General features: G+C 50.8%; 3 protein-coding genes across 3 annotated transcripts; 1 reads left to right on the forward strand and 2 right to left on the reverse strand.

Moving 5' to 3' along the window:
• Window positions 1–1,342: 1,342 nt before the first annotated feature.
• On the reverse strand, window positions 1,343–5,386 carry MAA_05637 (flo11; the record flags this gene model as incomplete). Its single annotated transcript, XM_007823635.1, has 2 exons — window positions 1,343–2,776; window positions 2,855–5,386. The coding sequence occupies 2 exons, from the start codon at window positions 5,384–5,386 to the stop codon at window positions 1,343–1,345; spliced, it is 3,966 nt and encodes a 1,321-aa protein (XP_007821826.1).
• A 7,971-nt stretch (window positions 5,387–13,357) lies between these two features.
• On the forward strand, window positions 13,358–14,874 carry MAA_05636 (Major facilitator superfamily domain, general substrate transporter; the record flags this gene model as incomplete). Its single annotated transcript, XM_007823634.2, has 3 exons — window positions 13,358–13,601; window positions 13,690–13,936; window positions 13,989–14,874. The coding sequence occupies 3 exons, from the start codon at window positions 13,358–13,360 to the stop codon at window positions 14,872–14,874; spliced, it is 1,377 nt and encodes a 458-aa protein (XP_007821825.2).
• A 259-nt stretch (window positions 14,875–15,133) lies between these two features.
• Window positions 15,134–15,748, reverse strand: MAA_05635 (CsbD-like protein; the record flags this gene model as incomplete). Its single annotated transcript, XM_007823633.1, has 2 exons — window positions 15,134–15,385; window positions 15,455–15,748. The coding sequence occupies 2 exons, from the start codon at window positions 15,746–15,748 to the stop codon at window positions 15,134–15,136; spliced, it is 546 nt and encodes a 181-aa protein (XP_007821824.1).
• Between the last annotated feature and the right edge of the window lie 844 nt (window positions 15,749–16,592).

Raw genomic sequence — 16,592 nt, forward strand, 5'->3', positions numbered from 1 at the left:
TCCATGCAGACTTTTCCCCACGGAATTTTGACAACAGACATGATGAGCTATTGATATCTTGCTCACTTTTAGTTTTTACCTTTTTCGCCCCTGTTCTTGTTATAGTATTTGGTTTCTTTAATATCTGGGCTGGATGTTCAGCATGGCGCTGGGTCAATACGCTTCCTTGGTCGGTGAGAGCGGCTGGAGAACTCAGCGCCTCGGGCGTTTATTTTAATTTTTCAACTCCATTGGAATGCACTCGAAACACGAAGGTTTTTTTTCTTCTCTGCTATAAATTCGATAATGCTTTGGGCCTTGTTGCTTTTTTTTTTTGGCATGCTTTTGGCCTTGACATGCGCGGCTGCGGGCTCGGTGGTTCCAAGAGCTTATGATAAGCAATATATGATACTGAAATTGACGACTTCCATCATTCGGTTCTGCATTCGGTTCTGAATGTAGTTGACTGTGTGGACATTGTCCGTCGCAATGTTTCTAGCATGCACGTGCTGCCAATGGCCTATACGTTTCCACGACACGGTCCCTCGCATCTTTTTGTACGCACATTGCGTGAGGATATACACGTGTAGGTAGGTCATCCATGTTTGCATTCACATTCTACTCACAAGTGAACAAACATGCGTGCACACGAGTCACATAAAGGGAACGTTCAACTGAGCAGGTCGTCACACTAATTTATTCTACCACCACCACCGTGAGCAAACTCGTCGTAAGATATCAAGAATATGAGCAAACATTGTCTCCGCCAAGCAAATACGTCAAAAAAACCATAGAAATCGAGTTCCAGTCCCAATTCAGATAGGCCCATGTTGATTGATTTTCCACATCTCCACCTCCTTTCCTTTGCCATCCGTCGGGCAGCTTCCAATCTCTGCGCATCTTGGTATCAGGGTATTTTGTCCAGCAAGCAAGCCAAAGTCCGTAAAAAGAATCAATGACATCAGAAAAGTATTATTAAAATAGGAAATAAACATAATTTGGCATGGGGGAGCCAAGGGTGTAAAGAAAGACTCATATGAGGGGTTAAATAAATGCGGCGGCGGGCGGAATCTGTGGCCTCGGTCCATGAGACATAGGATTAGTGGTAACAGAGAATAAGTAGAGATATTGTTGTGCGCTCCAGTACAACAGTACATGCGTTTCAAACTCGTAGCAGAGATTGTAGCAACTGCCTGAGTAGTCTTCAGAGTCAAGAGGATATTTTCCGTGGGATGAGTGTAGAAACTAAGAGTGCCGCCGAAAGATGCAAGCCGCTGCCCCCCAAAGGATCAATGGAACGAAGAAGAAAAAACCACACGACAAGAGAAACTTAAAGCAAGTCATAAAACATTTCGTTAAGCCTTTACAAGGCGAGGGGCTTCTTTTTACGCCCAAACCTTTTGGTCAACCCGCCACTGTCTTCTTGTTGAGAAGATCTCCGGTCAATCACCATGGGCGAATTGTTGAGTGGCGGTCCCGAGTCACGAAAGAAGGCAGCCAAATCCGCCGTCTCACTTCGCTTGCTGGCCGCCTCGCGAGGTTCAAATTTCTTCATCGGAACCCTACCCGCAGTTGAAGAAGTTGTTGACGGTCCTCGGGCTCGGTTAGCTCCAATATTGCCATTCATGGGATTGTACTTGTCGTATCCTGGAGGTATGTTGACTTGAATGGGGATATACCCTCTTCCACTGCTGGCGCGGCTCACCGAGCGTGCCTCTGGCATGCCTTTGATCGATGCTGAGTCCTTCTCTTTTTCTTTGTCCTTGCCGCCGCGAGTAAACCTCCCAATCAAGCTTGGCGCACTAGCTTTCTTCCGTGGCAATCGGGGGGCTGGTGCAGACACAGGCTCCGGTGGTGGCTCATAGTTCCGTAGGAATTCCGCCAGGCTCTCCTCTTTCTTTACCGGCAGTTTGGGTGTATCCAAAATATGGTCATCCTGGCCCACTCCCCCCTCTTCGTCGCTGAAGTCTATAGCATAGGGATCGCGTACCCTCCTGGTTTTTGGCTTGGGCATCATATTATCGTCATCGTCAAAAAGCTTGTTTGGAACTTTCGGAGCTTTGTGTTTGATCAATGCCGACTTGGAGTTCACAGATGATTGCATCGATGGCATAGAGCTTTCTGTCACATTTGTGGACGTTCGACTGCTGCGAATGTCAGGGATATTTGCGTCTATAGCTTTACCGCCAACAGCTCCAGACATCTGATCCGAGTCCATTGTAGTGCGAAAAGGAGCAACATGACGAGGGATCCGATGATTGCTTGCGGCTATTGGCGGTCCTTGTCGAATAAAGTCAATGAGATCCGAGTTATCGACCCTGCTATCCACAGTCGCGTCGCGAGGCTGGTAGCGCAAGCGATTGACGATGCTGGTAGCAGAGGCACGTCGAGATTCCCTATACCCTTTGTCGGAGCTTAGCGGAGGGGATCCAAGTTTCGGCACAGTATACGATTTGGTTTCGCCAGCCGGTCCCGTTGACTTAATAAATTCGGCGAAATCGGACACTGAGTCTGATCGAACGCGCGCCTCTCTAGCTGTAGCTCCATTGGCCCGGGCTGTGGGCGCCGTTATGGTGGTTGGTGCTGGAGGAACTGGACCAGCAGGGTTGATGATGGCCTTGCTCTCCACAATCTTGGGACTGGCAGGAGATGGAGGCAGGCGAGGAGAGGGTAAATTGCCCGCGGCCGAAGGAGTCAATATTGGGGACGCCTTGGGTGAATATTGATGAGCTCGGGCATCCTCGCTCTTGCGACGGGCAAACTTTGTTACGACCGGACTATCCAAAGACCGTTTCGCCTGCAACGTACAGTATCAGTACATGGTCTCTAGGAAACGCGATGTATTCTTTCGGGACTGCACGATTGCGATACTTACATCAATGTCACGCATATTCTCAGGAGTAAGAGTATATGTAATCGTTTGGTTGCTTTGGATGAGCTCTTCGAAGTTACGAGCTACACTCTCCGAGCGACTAGAGCTGTCCTCCGAGGTTCGCACCGGCTTAAGACGGGACGCCCCAGATGACACTGAAGAAACAGAGGTGTGAGCTTGGCTAACTTGGCGAGAGCCGGAGGTATTTTGCTGTTGCGCTGGTAGGCTGAGTTCATCTGATTCATGAGTTCTCGTGCGCTCGATTGAAAGACGACTTTTGGTTTCAGGCTTGGGGCTGTTCCAACCCGAATGGACAGAAGCCTTCTTGGGCAGATCCGGTGCGTTTCCTTTTGCAATGTCCGGCGACGCGGGTGTTGCTGGTAGAGAAACCGTCCTAGCACTCACAGGTGACTGTTCGTACTTCGAAGAAGATTGAATCTTAGTATTTAAAGTGACGAGCATTCCCTTTCTGCGCTGTGACATTGCAGAACTTGTGCTGCCAGCTGCTTCCATCTCCGTGGCATCTGCCGAGTTGTCCGGCTGGTTTACAGCCCTGGTGAAATTCTGAGATGCCTCTTCCTCAAGTTCGGAGATTGGTGCCGTGTTGCTGGCGGAAGGTTTTCTCTTATCGTGCGATGACCGAGGGGGCAGCGCGTTAATTGCTGCTTTAATTGGGGTTTCGTTACTGGTGGCTTTGAACCGATCATCTGAAGCTGCTGTTCTTGCAAAGCCACTGGCAATGCCGGACACTCTAACCGGACGAAGCTGTTCTGTAGCGTCTAATGAGGTTGGCCGAGAGCGTGCAGGACTACGCGGCGCAGGTACGTCAATGATGCGTGCGGAGTGCACACTAGACGACCTCTTCATAGGAGTTGCCTTGCCATTACTATCGGAGTCTGTGGACTGAGCGCTGCTAGACATCGAGATGCGCGAGGTAGTCATGATTTCAGCTTTTTCAAATGCAACTTCTTCTGTGCCGTCATAATCCGACTCCGAGCTCTGACTTCGTGCATCGACATCTTTTTTGGCCGGCACATCAGCAGCAATAGGTTCAGCATTTGCCTCTGAAAGACTCCCATGACCGTCTGTACTCATTGCAATTCCAATCTCGGCTACAGTGTCCTGGTCCGCTTCAGACTCTGAGGTTGATGGTGGGATGTGTCTGTGGGTCTTTGGGGGGAAGTGAGGGATTCTTGGAGTCGGCAGTGACGTAGAACGCTGTCTGCTGCGTACAGTAGGCGTATGCGGTTGTGACTTGGTCGGGGTCGGAAGTCCATTCGCAAACATGGACGAGCTGAGCACAAGACTCTTCGGGCGCTTTCTAACCTGTACTTCATCGTCGTCCATTTCGTCGTCACCTTCGTCGTCACCTTCGTCGTCGCTATAATGCGTAAGACCCGGAACCTCAATCTCATCCACATCGTTGTCTCCAAGGGGCAGCGGGATGTCCACAGGTTGTACATCCTCCATGATAGGGCCCTCGAAATGTTCCTGGGAATCCCTAAACTCACTCTCCGAGTCACTAGTTGCAGATTTAGGGGGGCTAAGAACATCATGCGCAATTTCCATTTGACCCGGCTTGCATGGGGTCGGTGGTCCCTTTGGAAACAGACTTCCAGCTATGTCGTTTGCTGGAGTTCTCATTCTTTTCTTCCATCCCCGCCAAAGGCGCCCTAACGTTCTGTCTAGCGCAACACGTTCCATGTCCAAATCGGTAACCACAATGCGATCTGCAGGGTCACTCGTGTTGCGAGCACCGTCCTTGAGCTCTTTTTCAATCTTTGATCGAACTCGTTGATATGCGGCTTGCCCGGCAACTGTCAGAGTCAGTTCGCCCATATACTCGATGACAGACGTAAGGAAAATTGCCACGGGGGGAGAAATGGTATCGGAGATTTGCTCGTGCGCCCCGATGTCAAGGTTCTCTTCTTCCATGTAGGCATCTTCGTCTTCTTCTTCCATGTCCCCCAATGATGAATAAACCATGCACCGAAGCCTTGTTCTTTTCCACACAAGCTCTCCATCCCAATTCCGAGATGAACTTGGTCCTTGGAACTGTTCCTGGTCCTCTTCATTTGCGCCTCCAAGGTATTCGCGCAACTCTTCGTCGGCGTTGCTGACAACATCTCTGCCCAGTTTCGGCTTCAGGACTTCAATAACAGCAGGGCGAAGGGCAGATAGAGCGGTAGACTTTGAAACTTGAAGGACGTTGAATAAGAGTTGGTCAAGAAAGCTGTTCACAAGCTGCAGAGCTGAGGCCGACACCGTTGCAGTTTCCGCCGCAGGGTCAATGCCGTTTTGGTCGTACCAGGCATCTGCGTGACTATCATGATCGTTGGTAATGATTTGAGAAGCGGCACTGGAGGCAATGAAGGCGGCCGGGGGGGAGATGAACACAGGTGGCAAAACCACACCATATCCAATGGTTGATGGTCTGTCACTAGAGATACTCTGCGTCCTTGACCTCACATGCCTGGGAGAGACCAGTCCAGATGGCAGCCTGGAGGCGTTGGCGTCCATAGTCGGGCTCACCATGACCGTATTGGTCAATGTTGCTTATAAGTTGTCCTTTGGTTCTAGTATTTCGTTTTGCGGGTTTGGCTATCGCTATCTTGTCTAGGTTGCTATCGGGCACTGAACGGCGGTGCGCGTTTGCACCAAGTCGGTAGTGTCTCTATTGTAAAAATCGAGGGGTGACGGCCAACGCAATTACAGATACGATGTATGTCCAGCGTATGATACTGCTTGGTAACGGTTAGAACCCTGGTGACTTTTTTTTTTCTTCTCGATAAGGAATTGAAAAGGTTTGGCTGGTGCACACACTCGGCAACACAAGCTGGACTCAATACGGCGCGAAGCAATGTCTTGTACGAGGCGACGTTAGAGCAGGGCACATAGACACGACCTCGTGGCAACTGCCGCCAAGGTTCTGCACACAATTACTGCCCTGCCTTCTATTTTGTGCAACTTGCGTAATGATGGCGGTGTTCACACGAGAAGATAACAAGCCAAGGTCACCAAGGTATGGCATGAGACCAAGGAGGGGGAGACAACAAGCAAGAGATAGGGGGGTGTTCAAGCAGTAACAGGGGCGATATCCCACGAACCTCGACCCTTTAGTATTGGAAATTGAAGTGGCGTCTCATCTCGTCGCTGCGAAGGGTCGATATAACTATCGAAGTTGATCGGAATAGGCGAAATGGGAGGTTCGACTTCTCGTCACTCTGCTGACTGGATCGGCATATGTCGCGGGAGGTTGCAAAAAGATTATTGCCTTGGTTGTGCACAAGAAGACTCGGGATATGGAACGCTTATCCGTGGGTCAGAGATACTGCGACGACCTCCTTCTTCAATGCCAGCCAAGGCAAAGCAGATCGGGGGACCCGGAGGTGCGCACCCAGCTTGTCCGTCACACCAGGACCAGGCCAGAAAAAAGAAGGGGATCTACTAGTTTGGTCCGGTGGGCTCTGGGTGCGCCCCCGGTTCAGACGATCAGGGGTTGATGTATGGATGGGCGCAGGGACCTAGCATGGCGTTTTGTTAGCTGAGCGGACGATGAAGGTGTGGATGGAATTACAACACAACCTACTTGGAACACTCCAAAACCCAAGACCACGGCGTGGATTCTGCACCCCTGTCGCGTTGGCTGTGGGTGAGCGAGTGAGTGAGAGTGACTGGCGTGTGAGCCAGCCCCGTTGCCACGTCCAGTTGTCTGAGTCGCATGTCCAATGCTCCTTCCTTAGCGTCCGGCGCGCGGCGGAAGATGGTGGGCGACGGCGACGGTGGGCCGGCCCCAACGAGTCACTGGTCCCAGCAAAGACAAATTGCGCTCCACCATCACAAAGGCGAGCGAGCGAGTGAGACTGGAGGGCGAGAGGGCGAGCTACTACCTACCAGCTACTAGCTACCCGTCACCAGCCAACTCAATTTGTGCCAAAAGACTCGTACGACTCGTCAAGTAGCAGATGATATGTCGGGCAAATCCAACTACTAGTCCCTTTCTGGGTTATGCGTCTCTTCCCTCTTCCGGCCCAAGGGCTTGAGCGTTGGCGGACGTTTGTGGCTGACGATAATTCTAGGTCTTTGGCGGTTCTCTTTTCGTGGTCGAAGCATCGAATCCAAGACAAATCAAATCAGGGGACAGTCGCCATCCGCATGGCCATGCTGGCCACTTGCCCCCCCCCCAAGCTGCCTGGTTGCTTTGAGACGGAGCCGAGCCAAGGATGCCATGTACGAAGTAGCAATCTTACCCATACACGGCATCTGCCTGTACAGTGTGCCACCAAATAAACGCTACATGCATCCGGTGGACATGTACAAATACCGTATCCATTGCTTCGACTTCCATGCAAGTCGCGTTGCCGTCTTGCTCGGAACCAGGCTTGCTACCAACTAACAGACAAGGCTTCTTCTATTCCTGGCTAGCTACCCATAGACATGGCACTGTAACTAGGGGCATTCATGGAAGACAAGTCAGGCTCCATTCGTACACACATACAGATGTGTGCTCCTGCTCCCTGTATGGTGGATTCTGGCATTTCAAAACCCGAACATGCTATCGACCTGGGCAGACTAGGTGTTGGATTCGTTCCTATATACGGAGCATTTAAGTTCTCCGTATTTAATTTCCCAAGTACCTGGATGTGTTCCTTCCTCGTCGATCATACAATGAGCAGCATTACCCCAAAGGTCAACCGATCCGGACGTCAGACTACTCGCTCAGCTTTCAATTTCAACCGAGCCAAGTTCAAGCGTCATGTTGTCGCGAATATCGTGTGTCTCACCTTCATTACCACAGTACATATGGCGCTCTTTGACGATCTGCTGGCTTGTTCTCAATCTTATTTGGGCATAGTAAAGCTTCAATACAACGCTCTGCTTCGGCTGCCTGCTCAAGGACATCCGCACCTGCGCTTGCCGTCTTGTTTGAGTGGTTCCCACGAAAAGTGGAATCTTATGATATCACCCACGCACGCCTTCCTTTGCCCGCGATCCAACCAACAATGACTACCAGGCTGCTGGGACATTCTTTTGTGCATTGGCCAGCCAGCTGGCGAAATTACTGTTCGCAACCGATCGCATCTCGCGAAATGCCCAGGATCCTTGCAATCGTACGGAGTACATACCTACCAACTCCCTGGATGGAAGCCTGGCTGGGATACATGTGACATTCCCAGTTACGGGCCAACCCAGCAAGGACATGGCGACCTTGTAGTCTCTACGGAATACGGGAGTAGAGAGAACAGCACAGTACATATTTACATGCAACAAGCCGCGCGTAAGCAAACTTCAGCTCCAAAGTGGTCTTACGGGCAATTCTCGTTTTCCTCTAGACTACTTAGACGGAGTAAGTAACTACCAGCTACAGGCAAAGGGCTGGTGCTTCGCCCAGACAAGCTTAATATGTAGGCGCGTGCCGAGCAACGCCATATTTACGGAGTTCACCCATGCAGTCAATACTAGTAGCACTACTAGTCCTGATATCCTAGGCATGTCCCCTCTTTCCTATGAAGACTACGTCGCATGCCCGTGGAGCAACCCACAGTCATATTTCCGAACTTGGAGTAATTTGCGCTGGATTCTGTTCAGTGGTACTATCACGACAACTGGTTTTTGTGGCGGTAAGCTACGAGCCAACTTGTCTTTCAATCAATAGTGACATCTGTGACGTGTATTGGAAAGAAAATACCTGGTGCTGATTAAACCAGCATCACAGACATGGCTGGCCAACTACATGAAAGAGGGGGGATTAATGGTATGACGGCCAACGGAGCGCAAGAGTTCACTGGGCCCGTGGTACTGCCCCAAATCATTCATGATCTTGGTACGATTTCCTGTGCCCCATGTCTCAGCTCGACACCATGATTCCTGCTCTTTGTTGGCCGTCGTGGCTTACCAGTGGCCTTGGCCGCCCCAGGCTTGTTGCAAACGGAGTGGGTGAGCAATGTCTTTGCACAGACTGGCCGATCATTCGAGTCTGCGGCTGCCAGGACAAGATAACGGGCGCCAACTCTGCAGGCGACTTGTCGACGACTGGGGGCGAAGCCTGTGGCTGTGGCCAAAAGTCTCCATTGCCATGCGCAGTCTGGGGTTATTGCAATGCGCCGGGCAATCAATAATGCTGCGAACAAACATGTGAGCCCTGGATCCTGTCCGTCCCCATCCACACTTGCTGTCACTTGAAGCCTGTCCCATCCCATCAGTCCGGATAGGACAAGATCTTCAACGGACAATGCAAGGTATTATTACTCAAAGAGACTGGAGACCAGAGTACTATCACAGACGCAATTGCGCCCTCTCAACTCCTCCGACTTGGCGGCCAGCCCCCAAGCACGTTCTATGCTTGCTAGCTCGGCTATCATACACGGCATCCAACTACGTATGTATATTTCTCTCCACTCCCAATGACCAACAGCCGGCCGTCGTTTTGTTTTGTGGGAGCGTTTGTTCTCAACTTCTCATGCAGCCTCACATCTGACCCCGAGAATGCACAAGGATTGGCTGTTTCCAAAGTTGGACTTTTCCGCCCTCTCGAACTCTTGGGGGCTCTTTCAGCCCTCTTTTTGAATGGAAAGCAACATGTACTATCGCAATGGGTGTGTTCAGATATCTCAAAGTTGCTTGGACCCTTGAGCCATCCATTAGCCGTCCAAAAGGAGAAATCAGCTGCCATCAAAGAGGCAACAAGGATTATTTGATTTTTTATCATTGGGTGGTTAGAGAAGGGGAAGTACGATGGCCAACCACCTCGTCAATCCTGAAACGAGTCCGGCAGAAACTGGAGGGTGAGTTTGCGACCACCACGTTGTTGCAGGATCGCAGTGCAGCTTGGGCTAGGTGCTGTGGCGCTTCTGACCATGAGGGAAGAAGCTGTACATAATTCCGCAGTTGCTGTCCGTCAAGGACACGGGACAGTCCGCATGGCTCGAACCTGATTAGGATTAGAATCCAGCAGCAAGCAGAGTGCTAACAAACGCGGGCCAACAAAGGGCGATCTTGTTGCACCTTCAGCTGACTGATTGCTCTGTCTACTCGCCGGGCTCATAGGGCAGTCTGTGCGGATATTCGTGATGCTCAAAAAGGGCTCGATTGTCGCAATCAGGCCCAAGGGTTACGCACGTCGGTTGAGGCAGCAGCCCACGGAGCTTACGCTTCGGCAGAACATTGAAGATGAATCCGGTCATAGTGCCGAACGCAGTTTGAAAGTGGTGCCCTAGTGCCGCTGAAGCTGACGCCAGGCCTTTGAGATCAGCGTCGGTGCTCGGATGGCCGACTTATTACTGTCAATAGCATGGCGTAGTAGAAGCCGGCTGGACAACTCCCTCCGCTCCTTCACGGATCATATCGGCCAGGCTCCAGTTTGCAATATGACTAACCGCGCCCAAAATTTGCGTCACAGTCATGGTTATTTTTGGTCTAATACGGAGTACATCTGTCTAGGTATGTATGTATGCGTCTTCGGCCGGGGTACTACTACCTGTGACGGGCTGTGCTGTTTTCCAGATAGCGTAGGCTCGACTCAGGCAGCCAGGTCAGATTGATTTGAAGGATTCGACGCTGTACGACAATGGTGTTCGACAAGTGAGACGTGTCGGGCTTACCAACAGTCGTCGCAGCACAAACTTTTCGACGCTGTATTACGGAGTAGACTGGCTGCCGCGTCAGTTGCCCATCAGCAAGGCGAAATCTTCCCGAAGGCAGGGCGAAAAGGCTGCCGTTTCTGTGAAACGCCACAGGTACTGCCGATGCAGACCGCCGATGCCGACGCCCGTCGTGAGCGCTAGTTCCGGTGTTTGTTGGACGCGGAGTGCTGCTTTATAGGGATATGAGGGATGTCTTGTTCTAGGAGTAATGCGTTTTGGGGAATGGGAAATCACGAAAGACAAACAAACACGTTTGCTCTTTTTTCGTTTCCTTTTCCTTTCCTTTTCCTTTTTTTTTATCTTTTTTTTTATCTTTTTTTTTATCTTTTTTTTTATCTTTTTTTTTATCTTTTTTTTTATCTTTTTTTTTATCTTTTTTTTTATCTTTTTTTTTATCTTTTTTTTTATCTTTTTTTTTATCTTTTTTTTTATCTTTTTTTTTATCTTTTTTTTTATCTTTTTTTTTATCTTTTCTTTTATCTTTTTTTTTATCTTTTCTTTTTTTGCTCTTTCTTTCTCACAGGGTAAAGGCTCTGTGGACCAGGGCCGCAAAGTGAAACACGGTCCACGGATAAGCCACAGCAGCAGTCATCTTTCATTCCGCACCAGAGATCGGCTGACTGGGGAGAGAGACGTCTGAACAGATGGATTGACTAGATCCACCGCCTCGCTTGGTCCCGCTCCTGGTCTGGTCCGGAGACGAGCTCGACACGTTGTTGTTTTCACGTCATGCTGGTCAAGGATCTCGCCAGACATACGGAGTAGGAGTACTACTACATACATGCACACAAATCCTGCGAGTGTGTGGCGGCCAGTGTGTCAGCACAAACATAAGGGCGGATTTGGAGCATTTGGAGCATGAGCCCATGTCAGCTTAGGCAGATGATGGTATGGAGTATAGTATGTCCGTAACACTTGGCAGTTGGGGGCCGTCCGATATGCTCCGGGGTTCAATGAGTTCTTTAGTGTTTACGACGAGGATGACGCCTTGCACTGCGTTGGCGGGATTACTATGTATTTGTTTTCGGCAACATGGCCCAATTGGCATTATTACGTGCGTCTACTCGGTACACATGAAGGGAGAGACAGTTAATTTTGCCGGATCGGGCCGGGACAAATCATTGCTTGGCCAGGTCTACACTGTCTCAGATGCCACCAGGCAAGCTGGTGTATGTCTGTATGTATGATGTATTGCTCCGTACCCAATTTCGTTTTGACAGGATATTACAGGTGCGCGATTGGAACACGAGTATTATGCGGCCTCGGCCCTCTGCCAGTCAGGATGGCAGGCATTTCAACCCATGATGTTTTGCAGCGTATCCTGGCAAGCAGTCTGTTTCGGCTACTCAGGCTCCTTGCGACGCATAAACTTGCACAAGAGCAGCATCCAATACAGAGGATGCATTACAGCAAAGTGCCCACCGTCGAGGAAACATGATGTTCAAGCCGGTATCATGTGCAGCCGGTCATGGTGCATTTTGAAACAGGTAGTTGATCCGGCATATCAAACAGTTTGGCTTCGATTCATGCTCTAGAAAGTCTTGCCACCCACCTGATGATGGGTACATCTCGACAGTTGCACGGAACATCAAGACGACATGCAGAAGTATTCAGACCGAAACGAACCCCGGCTTGTCTCCCTGCCGTCTCTGTCATCGTCCTCCCTGCATACGAATGTACATACAGTACATACATCCGTACCCACATATTGACATCTTTACAGGCAAAAACAAGCGCTCGATACCCACCTTGGTGCCATATAACAGCCATTGTATATAATCAACACGCCAGTACGGCCGCAATACATACAATGGTACTGAGTACTATTCATCATACACGGACCTGTTTCATGGATTTTTAGCTCCCAACCACCTTTGCTACCGTTCTTGGCCTTTTTCACTCGTCCACGTGGGCCGATGCACCGTCCGTGGTCTGCCTAAGTGGGCAGAAGTAAACTTTAAAAAAACCATGCACCGGCAGCCATTGCGCGGGCGAACCGACGGCCAGCAATTTTAAAACCTCTTCGATTGGCTATTTAGTCGTATGCTCTCTACGTGGTCTGATTCGAGACATTGTAGTCTCAAACGTCTTCTCCAAACAAGGACCATGGCAGCGTACACGAACGAATCATGTGTGGCCGAGATGGGAGCTTGGTGAATACTGAATAGGGTAGGTAGCCCACGCGCAACCGCGGCTGCGAATTGCCTAGAGACCATCAACGACGACAAGTACATACATCTTATCTTGTCACGGCATGGCTGTGAGCCGCAACGGTAAATTGTAATCCTGCCATTGGCATCTGAAAAGTTTTTCGTCGCCGTAGGGCTTGCAGCTGAAGGGCAAAGCAGATGAGGAGCGCGGCTTGACCACCAAGTGGCATTGCTCTTGGGCGAGGGAAAAAAAAAAAAAAAGCCCACGATGAATAGCTAATGTATGTAGTATAAAACTATTTGACCGTGCTGAATGGCAATTGACGCGGGCAAATACCTATTGCTGCACTTGTCAATGATGCGACAATACCAGTGAACTCGGTCCGTTGACACTCTGCAAACACGTTCTGCATCGCTCGTTGGATGCCCATCAACACCATTTCTCCGTCTGGGTTCCCTAGAAACACATCATCAAGTATTCCCCTGCATCGCTGGACGAACTCGACCAATACGCAAGATTCGACGTCACACCTCGCCAGAGTATTCTGTGTGACTGCCAACTGACGACAGTTGGGCGTGTAAACCACAAGTTTGCTACCCCTTGATAATTCCTCCACGACCAGCCGTACAACCGTGTCCTGCATTGTCCTAGTCTGACCGAAAGTAGAGAGTGCCTGCCGAGCATGCCAACGGCCTGAAGGAACTTTTCAAAAATGCGCCCCAAGATCCCAGTCGCCTACCTTCTTCCGTTCCTCTGCGTCACGCTCTTCGTCACGCAGCTCGGCCTGTCGCTGAGCGACCTGCCCAGCCTGAAGCTGATGCAGGATATCGCGTGTAAGAAGCACTACGGCCTCGTGACGCAGGAGCTATTGCCCGAGGAGAAGTGTAGGGATGCCGCGGTGCAGAGGATCTTGAACCGGGTCAACATTGGCATCTCAGTCTCTGTAACCATTGGAAGTATGTATCTCCCTCCCCCCTCTCCCCGGGGATTCACCTCCACGTGTGGTTGAAATAGTACTGGTCTCGCTAATGGTTCTTGCTTCAGGCGCGCTGGTCGCATTTCCGCTCGGAATCCTCGCCGATCGAGTCGGGCGCGTGCCCATCCTCGCGGCAAGCCTCCTCAGCCTCTTCCTCTCCCAGGGGTACGCAATGCTCGTCTGCTGGAGGTGGGAGGCGATGCCGCTCGAAGCCATGTGGGCTATGGGCGTCTTCTTCCTCCTCGGCGGAGGGCAGAGAATGGCCGAAGCAATCGTCTTCACCATGGTTGCCGACGTGGCTCCCAGGTCGCAGAGGTAACAACCCTGCGCAGTATCGTGTTCCGCATTCACCGGCTGACTTGGGCAGGGCTTCGTGGTTTCAATGGGTGGTTGGAGCGGTTCTTGCCGCCGAGCTCGCTGGGCCGTTCCTGTCCGCGCGTCTGATCGAATCGTCTATATGGCTTCCGCTGTACGTTTCTCTCGCTCTCGTTGCCGTTGGCGGCATTCTCCTCGCCCTATTGAGTCCCGAGACCCTTTGTAGCAAGACAGACTGCGTCAAAGAGGATCTTGATGGCGGCTCACCGGTAACTACCAAACGAACCATTATCGCGATATTCAGCCGTCCAGCAGTCTTCCTGGTCCCTGGTGCGGTGCTCTCGTTGCCAATGGCAGCAACCCTATCTGGAATACTATTCCGGTTCATGCCAGTACAGTTCCATTGGCAACTGTCTAAATCAGCTCTCTTAGTCTCCCTCCGCAGCATGATCACCCTGGTTACTCTCCTCCTTCTCCTCCCTGGAGCTGCGTATATTTGCAACAAGAAAACAACTTATTCACACCGATATCGCGACGGCATCTTTTTGAGAGCAAGTGCATTTTGCTTTTTGGCAGGCTCGGCATTTTTGGTCTTGGTCCTCAACCAAGGATTCATTATTGCTGGCGTTGTGCTTTCTGCGCTTGGCTCTGGTATCCCGACACTCTGTAGATCTATGATAGTTTCGGCCCTCGGCGAGAAGAGTATTGGACTGCTTTTCGGCATACTTGCTATCGGGGAAATCATTGGCTTTTTGTGTTGTACTGTAGCCATGGGTGCGTTATTCGACGTGGCATTGACGTCGTGGATCGGGTACCCGTTCGTTCTGGGAGTGGTCCTTGCAGGTGCCATCTTTATTACATCGTGGATGGCTGGTACATCAAAGGAGAAAGCCACGCCTGAGAAAGTTGATGTGGTTTTGGAGCCTCTGAAAAGCTAGACAGAACCTGACTTAAGGTGTTGCAAGTTAAACCATACATACATATGAGTGGCCATCGACGAACTCTCGGCGAACATGCGAGCATACATTGGCTTTGATTGATTCAGAAAGTTCATCTCATGAGCGATGATCACTGGCGAGGGAAAGTCATTTGGAAAAAACTGTATTAGCAAACTATTGGATCAATCATGGTCTCTGTAGGGTATCAATTTCACCACCGTCATGCCACCTCGCCTGGCAAAAGCCAAGCTCACATTCCTCATTCTTTCTTTTGCTCGGCCTCGGCCCGCTTCTCGAGATCGTGCTCCACGCCTCGCTGTTGAGCCTTGCCGTCAGCTCGCATCTGGTCGTAATGGGCCTGCCCCTCCTTGTCACCAGTGATGTTGGAAATGGCACCTCCGACGGTACCCTGAGCACGAGCGGCCATGCCAGAGCCCAAGTCGTTGAGCTGACCTTTGGCCTCCTGTTGTTGACCTTCGAGGTTCTGTTCACGGCCGGCGGACTTCAAATTCTGGACGACGTCGTTAGTCGCCACGCAATCTCAACAGCACATGTGGCCACCCTATGTGCGTCAACTTACCTCACTGCCAACCAAGCTACCAACAGCCTCCTTGGCCGAGCCAACGGTCTGATTCCAGTTGCCTGCGGCACGATCAGGGTGGTCCTTGCTGACGCCTCCGTCACTGGACACAGTAGCTCCAGGGACCTTGACAGATGCCTGTGAAGCTTCATGCTCAACTTTGGCGTCATCTTTCTTGGCGTCGCCTTTGACCTGATCGCCTGTGTTTCCAGTCAGGCTTCCAAGAGCACTCTGGACAGCTCCGGTAGCAGAGTCCACGTAGGACTGGAGGGTGGAAGGTGCCTTGTCAGACATGTTGATGATAGTGAGTTGACAAGAACTGATGAAGACGAGATAACACACAAGTTGAAGAATTCAAGATCTTTTGGGCAAAGAAGCAGTGAAGAGTAAAAGCTTTGTGGATAGAGTAAAATGTAAACAGGTGTGAATTCATGAAGCGGTTGGAGCTGGTTCTTATAGACACGACCGGTAACAAGCTAGGTTTGTGAAAGCAAGCGCAATCCCACTTTTGAGTAGCAGCAAACTGGCTCCACCAAGGAAGGCCCCATTAGACCGATGAAATGTCCCTTCTGGTTATGTAGAACCGAATAGAACAGAACCAATGGTGTAGCTGCCTGTGATGTCATTGTCTCCTCGCAGGGTGCACGATAAACCGTCGTTTGGCAGGAGAAGCGAACCAAAGTGACCTAGAAGTGAGTTGGTGGGTTGGTGGGGCGCCTTCAGAGTGACGTCACCACTTTTCCAGCGCACTTATCCAGCGTCGCGAGCTGGTGGATTCAATTTGCTCTGTCTGGTGCAATTTTGACCGTGACGCGTCGGGAGCTGTTGCCGAGAATTCAGGGAAACTGCAACTTTTGGCATGTGTGCCGCAATTTCCATCTCAACTGGTCGTATCTTGGGCCCGGAGAGATCAGCCCACGTGGCTGGTGATCTACTAGCAGTGATGTGCCATTGACCTCCAGATGTCCGTTTAACTGAGCATGAACATTACCAGGCGTCACCGGGTGTCGAGAAACCAGCTTGCCGTCCATCAAAGCTTTGTCCCAATGGGGTCTTCGGCTTTCTTTATTCGAGTGTCGCTCTCCAGACACCGGCGATGGGTGCTTGCTTGTAGCAGTCTCATACACCTATACCCAAA

Source organism: Metarhizium robertsii, assembly GCF_000187425.2.
Source record: "Metarhizium robertsii ARSEF 23 chromosome Unknown MAA_Scf_2, whole genome shotgun sequence".
Lineage (NCBI taxonomy): Eukaryota > Fungi > Ascomycota > Sordariomycetes > Hypocreales > Clavicipitaceae > Metarhizium > Metarhizium robertsii.